The 14,123-nt window shown below is 39.3% G+C and overlaps 1 protein-coding gene across 4 annotated transcripts; it reads left to right on the forward strand.

Annotated features, from left to right (window-relative positions):
• The first annotated feature begins 119 nt into the window (after positions 1-119).
• Positions 120-13,179, forward strand: aplp1 (amyloid beta (A4) precursor-like protein 1). 4 transcript variants are annotated; one of them, XM_079345074.1, is made up of 15 exons: positions 120-285; positions 1,636-1,748; positions 2,143-2,336; positions 2,430-2,740; positions 3,840-3,967; positions 5,356-5,430; positions 5,533-5,691; positions 6,392-6,520; positions 7,309-7,408; positions 7,531-7,698; positions 8,435-8,455; positions 8,551-8,618; positions 8,723-8,791; positions 8,916-9,059; positions 10,234-13,179. In XM_079345074.1, exons 1-15 carry the CDS (start codon positions 138-140, stop codon positions 10,333-10,335), a joined length of 1,929 nt encoding a protein of 642 aa, XP_079201200.1. In that variant the 5' UTR covers positions 120-137; the 3' UTR covers positions 10,336-13,179. The 4 variants fall into 4 exon arrangements, with proteins under 4 accessions (XP_079201200.1, XP_079201201.1, XP_079201202.1 ...); XM_079345075.1 differs by having other exon boundaries at positions 10,237-13,179; XM_079345076.1 differs by having other exon boundaries at positions 8,438-8,455.
• Positions 13,180-14,123: the final 944 nt, after the last annotated feature.

Raw genomic sequence — 14,123 nt, forward strand, 5'->3', positions numbered from 1 at the left:
TGTCCTCCTCCCTCTCTTCCCTTATGATCCCTCCAAACCTCCTCTATAATCAATTTCTCCCCATCCTCTGCTCCTCTGTCTTCATCCCTCTGTTCTGTCCATCCATCCACCTGTTTCTGTGTTTTTATTGTCTCTGCATGTACCCGTTCATCCAGGTGTACCCAGCACTCACCATCTCCCACATAGAGGAGTCAAAAAGACCCGTCACCATCCCTGGCTGGTGTAAGAAAGGCTGGGGCCACTGCCAGACACACCCCTTCATAGTGCTGCCCTACCGCTGTCTGGGTAAGAGCAACACACCTCACCGCCATCAGACAGTCGCTATATCAGGAACACAGAATATAGAAGAATGTACATTATTTTTAAGATTGATAAGGAATGATGCCGTCTGTGCCCTTACTGTCATGATATCTATTTTATAACGTAAAGTTTAAGCTTTTCTTCCTTTTTAGTATTTGGCCTTTGTTCAAATATGGGCAGTGTTTATATAAGGAGAGGGAACAGGAAGGAGATGTTAGGTGTCTAAGCAGTTAGGCCTCTTTGACCATTAAATCAACAGAACTTATTGAGAAAAGTAAGTAAGTACATTTTAGGAAATATCATATCTGCCTTCTTGCTGATCAATGTCACGCTCGTGTTCATACTTTAAGCTGCTGCTGAAGCTGCTTCAACACTGACCTATATTTAGCCTAGTTAGCTCAGCTTCACTAGCAACAGAGGGATAGCAGCTAGCTTACTTGGTTCAACAGGAACAACATCCACTTTAACCAGAACCTATTAAACTCACCAATGAAACATTTAAAAATGCAGGACTGGGAAGATAACACTAATATGTAAATGTAATTTGTTTAATGGTATTGGTACTCTTGTTGTACTCTTGTTTTGTTTATTGTTTATGGCCCAACCAAAACAACAACTGTGTTTGAATGTGCCGGTTCTTCATAGGACTTTCTTTGAAAACAAAAAATTGTCATGAACCCGCGTAGTGTTTCAATGGGATTTAGTAAAGCTGAAAAAGAAACAGTTTCTTCATGTCTATTCTACAAATAGAAGCTTCTGTAACGACTTGAATGTGATTTTAGTTAACAGACAATAACTATCTGTATTCAACCACTAGGGGGCAGACAAGCAAACCATATGAGATAACATAAATGAGTAATGAATAGAGTCAGTCTGGATTCATGAAACATTTTTAATTTAGTGCGCAGCACTGTAAAACCCCTAAGGAATTAAACAACTGAATGTAAAGAGACCTGCTTTAAAAAATAATAAATATATCCATTATGAAACATGTATATTTCAGAATTTTCATTTAATGTTTTCATTTGGATCCATTTTTTCGCAATAAATGTTGAAAAACACATTTCAACTAATATGACTACTGAAGCAGCAGTGTGTCTGCTCTAAGTGCACCATCATTACACTTTTATGCTTTCTGTCACTTCTTATTAATGGACCAATTCCCCCTCTAACTACTTTGTTCCAAGATCACTCTTCCTGAACTTATTAAAGCACAAAGTGCTTGATGTTCAAACACTCAAGTCTATAGTAATGATGCAAGTCTGAAGTCTAACTTTTGACATTGCTTTCATCTCTTCTTGCATTGACTTCATCTTTTCCTCATTCCTACCCTAGAGGGCGAGTATGTGAGTGAGGCCCTGTTGGTGCCTGACCGCTGCCGTTTCCTCCACCAGGAGCAGATGGATGCCTGCGAGAGTTACGTCTATTGGCACAATATTGCTAAGGAGGTGAGCAGGCGGATAAATGGAAGTTGCCGACGTTAAACATGTAGGATAAGATGATGAAAGAAATGTTTTCTATCTCTTAAAAGCAAAAGAACGATTTTTTTCTGATGTTGAACATTTGATTTCAGAATGAACTCTCTGCTGTGTATTTAAAGCCTCTCCTGTAGTGAGCTGTTAGAGGATGAGGAGACCAGACTAGACATGTCTGGGCAGTGTTGTGTTATGCATCATATCAGACTTATTCGTACGCCTACCTGATGTGTTTCTTGCAGAGGAAGCCTATTCTGCAACCTCAACGTGTTATATTTAGAGAAAAGTCAGTGAGCTTAAACAAGACTTAAATTTCATTATACATAATGTCTTTAAATGTGTGGATCTGTGTGTATCTTCCTCTCAGGAATGTGCTGCAGAAAATCTGGAGCTCCACAGCTATGGGATGCTGTTGCCATGTGAAGATCATTTCCGTGGAGTGGAATATGTGTGCTGCCCAGGCCGAGGGAGCTCCGCCGGGAAAGGAGAGATGGAGGAAAGAGACCTCCCTGCCGGTCCTCAAACCCTCCCAGCTCAGTCCAGTGCAAAACACAACTCTATGTAAGACGACTCAACCTGACCACACACATGTTGGAGAGTGAGACAAAATGTGTTTGTCATCATCAGATTGTTCCCCCTTTTTTCCCCCTGCAGTACCCAAGTGACAGCCCCCACCCCGAGCCCCTCTCCTGATACGGATGTGGACGAGGCTGATATGGAAGAGGAGGACGAAGAAGTTATGGAGGAAGAGGAGGAGGAAGATGAGGAGGAGGAGGATGAAGTTGACGAGGATGAGCCAGAAGAGGACGAAGAAGAAGAGGAGGCGATCGCTGTGAAGGATCCAGTGGAATATGAATACCCCATTGACTCAGGTCCGTACCAGACATCAGACTATCTGGACTCCTTCTACTACGAGAAAAGCCACAAACCCACCACCTCGGCTCCCCTGATGAAGGGCGACAGCTGTGAGTGTGCCTCGTTCTGTCTGTGAATCCTGCTCTCAGTGATAAGACGCTGTGGTTAACAAAGCAGACAGATGACTAACTAACTACTGGCAGAGTCACTCCTGCTTTCTCAGTCTTAACAAAGTAAACTGTTCAGATCACGTCTCCTGCACTTTTTAAGCCAGAGACCAGAGCTCAATTTTCGGCTGTGCGCGCTAGCATCTTTAAATACAAACAGGAGCTGGTTAATTTATTCACACTCACATTAACCTCCAGCTCCAGTTAGAAGCAGATGGTAAAGTAGACTACCACAAATCTTAGGAAATTAAAAAAATAATATTTTGAATCTTCACAGTAATACAAAAAAAACCTGGTGCTAATTCTATTTTTGTATAAATGTTTCTCAATTGCTATTTGAGGAATATTTGAATGATTGGAGGGAATCAGAATCGTGTGCTTGTACTCCTGCATGAAGTTTACCGTGTCGAAGCACACCTTTCTGAAGTGTGCCAAAGCCGAGGAAGTGTACCGTACCTGACGAACTGGACTTTAAGGGTGAAACATGCTTGGCCACATTATGGATTGCGAGTGTGACCGCTAAATGGCTTTCAGAAAATTAATATATAAAAGTAAAATACAAGCAGGAAAAAACAATGACTACACAAGGTCTTCTTCAGGGCTTTTCTGGATCCACTTACATCATCATATATATATACATAGACGAATCTGGCCTGGACTGCACCGCATCAGTCTGTAGGGACTTGGGTTGGGAACCAGAGGGTTGCCGGTTGAAGTCCCGATGCGGATCAAAATATGTACAGGGGCTGTAGTCTTCCTATCGGACTACCTGGGTTTGAATGGGACCTGTGGATTTCCTGTCTCTTCTTGAGTTTGTAAAGATTCCAATCTCCATTTGGTATCACACCTGGACAAATTAAATGTATTTTTAAATTTCCTCACACCGGTTTGTTGAGTGGACCTCTCCTCTCGCTTGCTCCTTTCTTGGTGCTCACATTTGGACCAGAGCTGTTCCTGTTATTACCGGTATATGATAATTGCCTCCTGAGTCTTGCAGTCTGACCGATAATAATCACGTCTGTTTTCTGTCTTCCCCTTTCAGTGACTACACCTCGCCCCACAGATGGTGTCGATGTTTATTTTGAAAAGCCAGTGGATGACACTGAGCATGCCAACTTCCTGCGTGCCAAAACAGACCTGGAGGAGCGCAGAATGAAGAGAATCAATGAGGTGACTTTTACAGGGTTATGAACAGACTAATAGCTTTTTTTTAAGGACATTTGACAGCTGATTCATCAATGTGCGATGAGACTCCCTAATCTAATTTTGAGACTGACAGGGGTGATGGCCTGAACATGTTCTACCTGCATGAAGGTGAGCAGATCAGTGTAGTACCACAGGAGTGAAAGTATTATCAATAAAGTACATCTGACATACAGCTTACTTTGCAGTGTTTGTGGTGGCAGTTTCCTTCATGATAGAAGTTAAGAGTTTATTTATCACACTGCTATCTGACCATGTTTGCGTGTGTATGTCTCAAGGCTGCTGTTGTGCAACTGTTTTAACCCTGGCTTGTTTATCATATACAAAGGAGTCTTCATCGTTTGCTAAAGTTGTGCCGCTGTACAAAACTGGCTATAGACACCACTTCACAAATTACAGGCCTGTTTCTTTACTTCCACAATTCTCCAAAATTCTAGAAAAGTATTCAGTAACAGATTAGATAAATTCATAAACAAACAAAGACAAATTACTTTCTGACAGCCAATCACAGATCCAGAGCAAACTGTTCAACATGACTGGCATTAACAGAATCTATTGAGGAGAGCACAAACGCTATAGATCACAGTCATTATTCAGTTGGAGTATTCATAGACCTTAAAAATCAATCAATCAATCTAAAAGACCTTACTTTTTGTCTGTTAACATTAACAAAAGAGCAGGTAAAAAGACCATGCTCATCATTATGTATTCAAAAAGCAGGTAAAAAAAACCTTACTTATTGCTATATTACAAGAGCCCAGCTTAATCAGTCATAGGGTGGCAAGAAAAAATCCAAGGAAGAACCCTAGAAAAAGATGGAATAATAGGAGTCACCTTCAAAAGTGTATTCTGAGTAGAACAAAAAAAAAAAAAAACTTTGGGACGGTTTGGGAAAAGGGGGATAGTCTTGCACTGGGTGAGAATTTATTTCATGGACAACAAATTTGTGACGCTGGGGGAATATTCATTGTCATGCAATGATATCATTGTGGCGTCCCCCAGAGGTCAGATCTGAAACTGTTCATACTTTATGTGAAGAAGTCCTGGTAAATATGTGTGTTTCCTAAAGTGTCACATGTTCCTTCTAGCCTTAACAAACAACGTTGTGAATTTAAAGAGGGGTGACACTTAGTCAGTCACCTTACAGACCATTGGTCTGTTACCACTGTGACTAAAGGTCACTCTTGGTGACCTTTAGATGAATGACAACTTATACATACCCTTAATGTACACATCTGGTACAGCCTCTGTCAGTGAGCTGTTTTTTCAGGTCATACTACTGTCTCTATATGACACAACGACAGTGGAGGGGAGACTTTTACAAAAGAAAATAAAACGTGTTTTTAACTCCTCAGATCATGAAGGAGTGGGCAGAGGCAGACAACCAATCAAAGAATTTGCCAAAGTCAGAGCGACAGGCTCTGAATGAGGTAAGCAGGAAACCTGCTTTATTAGCTTTAATTAAATAGTTCCAATTTTGTTGTGGCAATTGACTCATCTCTAATTCTACTTCATTGTCTTTGGTCAACCAGCATTTCCAATCTGTGCTGCAAACTCTGGAGGAGCAGGTGGCTGGAGAGAGGCAGAGGCTGGTGGAGACTCATCTTGCGAGGGTGGAGGCCATCCTCAACAACAACCGACGCCTGGCCCTGGAGAACTACCTGGCTGCTGTACAGTCCGACCCCCCTCAGGTTAGTGCACCGAGGGGAGGAGACAAGACTCACATTTAAACCTTGCAAGAACTAAATATGTTCACAAGAAGGACACATTGGTTGAGACACAAATAATACAAGTGATATTAAATAGTATAAAGAGTTTACAATGAGCTTTGGAAAAAAAAGGGCAACACTACAGAAATCTAAACAATGAGGCCAGCTAAAGCTCGCCAATAAAGAATCAATATAAACATAAAGAAAGAGGACAAATAATGCAAATGAATCAATATAAACATAAAGAAAGAGGACAAATAATGCAAATACACAGCAAGAGAGACAGAATAAGGATTGAAGATAAGAACAGTAGAGAAAAGAGATTAGCTCTCAATAAATTGTTTTAAAACTCCATTTGAAGAAGTGTTCTGATAGGTGTCATTGATTCTGAACAGCATCTCCTCCGTCAGGTTGTTCAAAAGATGAGGGAGCCTGATGGCAAAAGCACGGTCCCCTTTAGATTTAAGCCTTGTCTTTGGAATGTCCAAAAGTGCCTTAATGGAGGATCTAAGCCAGATTAAGAAGTGCTTAAAATGTTATGTAATATCAAATTCTTAGTTCAAAATCTAGGGCATTTTTTGTTTCGCTATGTGGTACAAAACTTAACCGGATTTTTTAAAAAACATTTAAGTGTACAGTGTGGTATTTCCTGACTCTGTCTCTCTCCATTTCTTTCCTGCAGCCGGAGCGTGTGTTGCAGGCTCTCAAGCGCTACATGGCCGCAGAGCAAAAGGACCGCAGGCACACACTGAGACACTACCAGCATATTGTGGCTGTCGACCCTCAGAAGGCTGAACAGATGAAATTCCAGGTGCGTGTGTGTGTGTGTGTGTGTGTGTGTGTGTGTGTGTGTGTGTGTGTGTGTGTGTGTGTGTGAGTGTGTGTGAGTGTGAGTGTGAGTGTGAGTGAGTGAAAGAGAGTGTGTGGTTTCTGAAATAATTTCCCTGCACTCCAGCCTAAGAGATCTACTGCTAAAATTGACATTATATTTTATATATTGCTAAAATTACATTTCTACAGTGCAAATATTTATATTTTTTATACCCTGCTATGGTTAACGCCTCATACAATTCACCCTAGTTTACATTCGTACTGTGCAATAAGAAATCTGATTCATTCAATTTCAGTATGCTGCTAACTGTAATGAGTCCTACCACACATATCCCACCTTCCGTTAACTCGGGTCACGTTTTGTTTTATTTTGGACCGATACTCTTCTTGTTGTTGCTGTTTTGTTTTTAGCTGTGTGCACTTTAAGGTCATGTAATCTCATTGTACAATTTGCATAATGACAATAAAAGGCATATTATTCTATCTGAGGCCCCTTCCTGCTGACAGTGAAACATATAGAGCATGTTGTGCTGAACAGTTAGCACATGCCTTAGATAAGTTAATAAATACTGATCTCACAGAGGGGAATCAGCTATCGGTCTTCTTTTCATTCAAATGTAATCTCAGCACTCTTATGATTCTGCTTCAGATATATCGAGCCATTGAGGGTTCTCTAAAGATCTAAGCCCTGTTTTATACAGAGGCCCATTCTTTAGACTCTGTTAACGCTTTCTTTGTTTATTTTTTAACCATATTTATATCATGCAGGTGTACACACATCTCCATGTAATTGAGGAGAGGATGAACCAGAGTCTTGCCCTGCTGTACAAGGATCCCACCTTAGCCGATGAGCTGCACGATGATATACGTAAGGCTAGGCATTATCACCCATCATTTCACTCATTTGGTAATCTAAAAATGTGTGTGCATAACATCTTGTTGTCATGATATTGTAATGAGTGGGTTATTTATTTATGCATTGGCTTATAGAAGAGCTGGTCAAGGCAGAAAGAGGCGACATCAGTGAGCTCATGACCACTTCCTTCTCTGAGACGCGCACCACTGAGGAGCTTCTGCCTGCTGAGAGCGAGGAGGAGAAGGATGATGAGGAGGAAGAAGAGAGAGCCTTCCAGAACAGGCCTTACCCGGCCCGCGTTGGTACGTAACCGCCTAATGCTCATACACACACAATCACACACGCACACAAAAATCCACTGGTAATCATTGTGTATCATCAGACAGACGGTACATGCCTCTTTCTTTATCCGTGTGGTTGTGTAAACATGTGCATCAACACTGTCATTTCATGTTCTATCACTTCTCTTGTAGTGCAGTGCCCATTCATCTGTCAGTCTCAGTTCAACACTAGAATATATACTATACAACTGCTTCTTTCTGGATTATTTAAGCAGCATGAGCCAAAAAAGAAACACCTTTTCGTGTTATTTATTTGGAATTAACAGGAATTTAATTAGCCAAAATAACATCCTGATGCAGATTTATACAAAGTCAACTGTGAAGCTATGTCAGGTCTTTGTTGTGTTTAGGGTAGTCAGGATATGTAAACTCTGATTTGGCTTTTGAGCAATGGCATCACAATAGATTTGTTGGTCAAGTTTAATGGTGTAATCTAGACTTGCTTATCACCTTCACTTTTATGCAGATATGATTATGAAGACAAATAAATTGTCAGTAGCATACCGACTCTTGGAGCTGGTGAGTCAGGAGTACAGATGATGTTCCTGCTTTTCGCTGTCAGATGGAGACTTTCTTGCATACATGTTTGCGTAGAATCTGTACATACAGATTATTGTTTCAATGGCATGTTAATGGATGTGCAAGTTTTCATCGGCTGCTTTAATGCTTCTTTTTCTTTTTCTCTTTCTCTCTAAAGAAGTGCAGTCCAATAAGAAAGGTAATCTGCTATTCCATGTCAGTGAAACATTGAGGTTTACAAAGAGATGTTTTTTTACAGCTTAATGTTTGATTCTATTTTCCCTTTATTCAAAGTGGCTGCAGTTGATGAATATGATTACACCACGTCTGAGAGAGGCCCAACCTATGAATATGATGAAAAGGTAAGATAATATTATGACATTAATAAATATGTGCTTTGAGCAGGTTTAATTAGGTTTAATCTTCAATTAATTTTGGCTAATTTTTTCCTGCCCCTTTCTCTCAGATCAACACGTCTGTGGAGCTCAAGCAGGTGGTCAGCAAGCTCAATCCTGAGATTGAGAGAGATGAGCTGGTGAGGAGCTAAATATAATATAACGATTATCGTCTTGCATTAGAAAATAAATAAATGTGGATTGATTTAAATGAAGTTACCTTTTATTATTTTGTCTCCTTATTCAATTTCTTTCTGTCCGTAGCAACCTGATGCTTTGGAGACATTCAACCGTGGTGCCATGGTGGGGCTGCTCGTGGTGGCTGTGGCAATCGCCATGGTGATGGTTATCAGTCTGCTGCTGGTGCGCAGGAAGCCATACGGCACTATCAGTCATGGCATCGTAGAGGTACGACTCCAGATAGGCCCTTTATCAAAGCTGAAGCAGTCTGAAAGAAACACAGCAATTTTGCCTTAATAGTGTAACTAAAAGAAGGACCAATATACTGTACTGTAGATATATTTTACATTTGCTGACTGTAAAAGTCTTTGAAGCATCACTAAAGATATATAAATGTATTTAAATTATTTATATATATAAAAATTATATATATATATTATTTTGTTATGCAAATGTATGGAAGAGGAACAATATATACAATATATTATCTCTTCATGTGCTAAAAACATTGATATGATACATTAAGTTTAAGAAATAAGCACTTAAGTGTTTTTTGTTTGTGTAAATATCAAGATGCTGTTAGCGGTTGGTTAGCTCTTACTAGTTCAGCATAAAGTCTATAAATACCGTAAAAAGAATCAAGATAAAGAGTGGGCGTTTTTACACTATTCATTTATTTTATGTCCAATAAAGGACTTTGTGCTGTTTATTAAAGGAAGTTTCCTTTTGGTGTGGCAGCTAACTGTGACCACACTGACAGGTTCTGTCAGAAAGAGCGATATCCTCTGATGCCTGACTCATGGGTTAGCATTAGCCTTGGCAAGACCTATCGATTGATTGACTCACAAACAACCTTATAATCCTGAATTCACACCTATAGGGCAAAGTCAAGTTTTTAGTAGTAGGCTAAGTAGTACAATTAAAATTTTACAGGGAAGATTAATAGCAGGGACATTTTACTGTTTTAAAGATATTTATCAGAACCATTGCTCTCTGCAAAAGTTAAAGAAAACTGACAGAAGCAATGGAAGTAGATTATCAGAACTCTCTTTATATTTAGCTAAGCTAAGCTACTAGCCTTTGCTACGTAGGCTACTTTACAATACAGATGTATAGGTGGTGTTCTTTTTATTCAATACTGAGTTAACAGCAAAATAGGTGTTTTTACAAAATGTTGAACTCTTCCTTTAAGGTGCTAATTGTGATGAAATATAAAACTTGATCAATCTGTTATTTAGATGATTTCAGCTAAAGTTCAGGAGCTAATAAGACAAACGCTCCTCTTGCCATCATATTGTTTAACCATTCATATCTGCCAGTCACTCCATATATATTTCACATTTAATAAACATCTCTCAGTTGAGTTTTCAGTGTACAAGAATCTGAGCTTTTTTTCTCATAGCAGGTTGACCCCATGCTGACACCTGAGGAACGACAGCTCAACAAAATGCAAAACCATGGCTATGAAAACCCCACCTACAAATTCTTTGAACAGATGAACTGAGCTACTGGGGCCGCCAACAAGTCATGCCTGACCACTTGTTATGTCCCCCCCACCCTCCCTATCTCCCACTCTTCCTTCCTTACAGTGATGTCGCAGCTACACTCCCTTTGACGATGTGTTGCAAGCATAAAGTAACTAAATAGTAGGGGCTGCGTCCCAAACCCATTGTAAATGACCAATGAAAACCTATCATCAGAATGTGAATAATAAGATAAGTACACAATCATACATCACCTGTTCTAATCTAAACTGCTCTGGGATAAAGTCTGAGCATAGTTCTCTCCATTAGCCATGCTGCATTCTTTCATAACCCTAAAAAACCATCCCAGTGGCATGACTTGACCTGTTGCCCCTCACTGGAAACTGAAGCTGAACGGTGCATAATGCTTTATAGTATTTATTTTTCAGTAGTAGTTTATTTGCTGAAATTGAACCACAGTTAGATATACTGTATCTGTGTAGATGAGTGTAAGTGACAGCCTAGATACATTATTGTGTAAATCGCAAATAAAACCAACTCAGTGAGGAAGGGCAATTACCCCGCTTATTTGCAGGCTAACCCTACCCCCCTGAGCTACTGTAACACCTGACAGCACCTCTTATATAATAAATAAACGTGAATAACAAGTAAAGACAGGGGTGAGTGAGACATGTAGGCGTCACTGAAGTTGTTTTCTGATGGTACAGCAAACATGTTTTGACTTTTGACCTCTATAAATGATTAACTATTTTGTCAAAACAAACCAAATATTCAATTTAGCTAACTAAGTCGGTGAATAAGTAAGTATCCTTTGTACTGGAAACTAAAGAACTGTAAAACAGAAAAATCCGAAGTCTGTTATTTTAATGAAAGCATGACAACTTGGTGTATGATGCTGCTGTATTTATTTGTGTTGTTTTTAGTCATTGCTTTTGAAGAGTCAGAAACGTCACCGTGCAAAAATGGACACTGTAAATAACGTAAGAAATACATACTACTAGATGTAGACATTTCTATGATTAATTTGCATCGATGTAATGGATTAATACTTAAAAAAAATAGTACATTGTGCTGTAACGAGAAGGAGAAACATTTTTCCTAACATGGCTGATTGAAAACGGACTGTTGTAAAAACCAGCACAAGACAATGACACAGTTACTTCTTTCTGAATGTATTTAAGGTAGACGTTGAGGTTCCATCTTCTTTTAAGTAAACGCATCATCCCCCTAGTAGAGCAAAGTAGTGAATTCAGACACGTCCAGCAGATAGACTCTATGCCTGATGCCCCTCTCATCTCTTCCTGTAGCAGCCTGTTTGTTTTACACATGTCAGCTGTGTGTCAGCGCAGAAGAGCTTCAACTATTTTGTACAGAGCAGGAAAGTCTAAAGAGGCCACAGCCATCGTCATGTGAAGTGTCAGTGTGTGTAGTACATCCTAAAAACAGACCACACTCAGGCATGATAGTAGAAAAATATGCTGTGAGCCTCTAAATCTGCAAGTGTGACACTCGACACTCAACAACATTGAATGTTAGTACTCTATAGATGCTTTATTTAAGTAACTAGCTTTTCACAGAATGACTCATTGTAGTTTGTCATATTTATGATCAACCTAGGACCCTGTAAGTGAAAAAGGGATTGTCCCCTTTTTCTGGCTGATTGTTTAACTGCTTAGTGTGTCAGGTTCATTCTGTCGGACCATCTCGGTAGAGGAAGGTCAAATTGTGGGATGTTACTTTTTGCTCATCCGTCTTTAACTGTATGCTATAATATAGATAATCCAAAACCAAATCTTTTTTTTTATTCTTTTTTTTTTTTATGTCATACCGCTGGGGGTTTGCTTTAAAAGCCTGCGTTCATCCATTTGGAGGAAAAGTCCTTTTTCTTATGAGTTGTGTTTTTCTTTTTCTTTCTAAAGTTTGCTTTATAATGAAGCAAAAAAAAGAGTTTGACTATCAGAGTTATGGTTTTTGCATTAGTCTTCTGTTTCTCTGGTTAGGCAGGTAAATTGCAGGTTGCGCTTGTGTTAAGACGGGTGAAGAGAAGTCATAAGCCCTTGTATAATTTGTACAGCTACATCAGTGAATGAAAACGTTGTATGTTCACAGTTTAGGTCAGTTGATCTTGTAATGATACTACTGAAACCATAGATGAGAATAAGCTTGCCTGTGTTTCCCAAACCACTGAAGGTTTCCTACCAGCATTTAGCAGACGTAGAATGGTGTATACTGTAGTTACTCAAATCACATTTGTACGTAAGTCCTCTGTCAAATTCTAGACTTCTTTGTTGGTCTGTCCCCTTACTTCCTCCTGATGAAATATAAACAATGTTATTGAGATTTTAATTGCTGCATTATTGCCTTTTACAATGCTGTGTTTTGGATGTAATTATTCTGTATTTTTTATTTAAATGTAATAATCAGTTGGATCAAGGGTCATGCATTTCACCTGTAATGTAAATTTAGAAGCTTGTATGAGAACACACGTTTTTAACATTCAGAAATATGAATTAGAGACAGACATATGGCCTCTTCCTAATTGACAAGGAGTGGCACTAAGCACAAGTAGAAGCAAATGAATCAATTTGTGTACAGGTTGCTCAATGTTAGACATTAATTATGTCTGTCTGAATTAAATGACAGTGCATTGATTCTAAGGATGTTGATAGCATCACTGAGAGAGAGCTGTTTCTCATTTTCATTCAGACCTTTGACCAAAGACATGCTCCACCAATACGCAGACAGATTTAAATTTGGAAGAAAAAGAAAGGGAAAAAAAGTTATCTGTTGTGTTCCTGTAAATCTGAGAAATTAGAGCCGGTCAAGCTAATAAATAGTGTAATAAAAATGAATGACCCATTAAATGATGTCTCTGTGCTTATTGAATCCCTTCCTCGCATCTTCAGATTTTCCCTGTATATGATAAAGAGTGACACCGTGTACACGTGACTAGGAAACTTCATCCAGTCATAGGTCTCTCAGAGGCTTCATGCAGGAGATGTATGATCAATGCTCACGATGTAAAGCCACAGGCAAGAAGGGGAAACCAACTTTTTAATCACATGTAATTCCAAAGTGATTTCTTTTGAAAAGGAAACCTATACTGCACATGAACATTTTTTACCCCCAGGACAATAAAGATGAATCTCTAAATGCCACAATTAGTTTAAATAAGTCCACAATGATGCATGTTCAAGTCTGTGATTTAGGTTGTTGAAAAAAAAAAAGACTATGTAAATGACTAAATGTGATGTAAAACTTCAAAATGAACACTAGATGACTTATTACAGTGGTACCAAGAAAACCAACCAACACAGTAGAGTACTACGGGAAACAATTGATAATCTACAAGATGTGAATAACTGATTAGCTGATGAATATTAATCTCATAAAGCAGTGAGTAATAAAAAACTTGCTGTGGAGTGCGTTTCATTTATTTCTCTTTTGTGACAAGTTGTAGAATATCCTGTACTCTATTGTGTTACACTCACTAAAAAACGTCAGTAATATCAGATGAGCTACCTTGAACAGTTTCTCAAGCATTACCTGACTGTCACAAGCGTGGGCTTGCACTTCCTTTACACACAAATTACAAAGAAGTGTCAAGCCCCAGCCCCAAGCCCTTCACAGGTTCACTTCTTCCAAACCACAACAGTGACGGGTAGTCCTGTTTACCCAGATTACCGTGAAAAGGCTCTGTGGCTGTACAGTGGCAGTTTGTCAATGATACCTCCAGCGCACACCAGTCATCTTGATAGCGGTTCCTCTGAAGTCAGCTATATTCACATTAAGCCACTGTGGTAATGTA

The sequence above is a fragment of the Symphodus melops genome (genome assembly GCF_947650265.1).
Source record: "Symphodus melops genome assembly, chromosome: 5".
Taxonomy (NCBI): Eukaryota; Metazoa; Chordata; class Actinopteri; order Labriformes; family Labridae; genus Symphodus; species Symphodus melops.

Coding starts and splice junctions, on each gene's coding strand:
- aplp1 (XM_079345074.1), top strand. CDS start 138: ATGTACCCGTTCATCCAGGTGTACCCAGCACTCACCATCTCCCACATA. Junction 5,431..5,532: donor AGCGACAGGCTCTGAATGAG/GTAAGCAGGAAA, acceptor TTGGTCAACCAG/CATTTCCAATCTGTGCTGCA. Junction 7,699..8,434: donor GCCTTACCCGGCCCGCGTTG/GTACGTAACCGC, acceptor TTCTCTCTAAAG/AAGTGCAGTCCAATAAGAAA.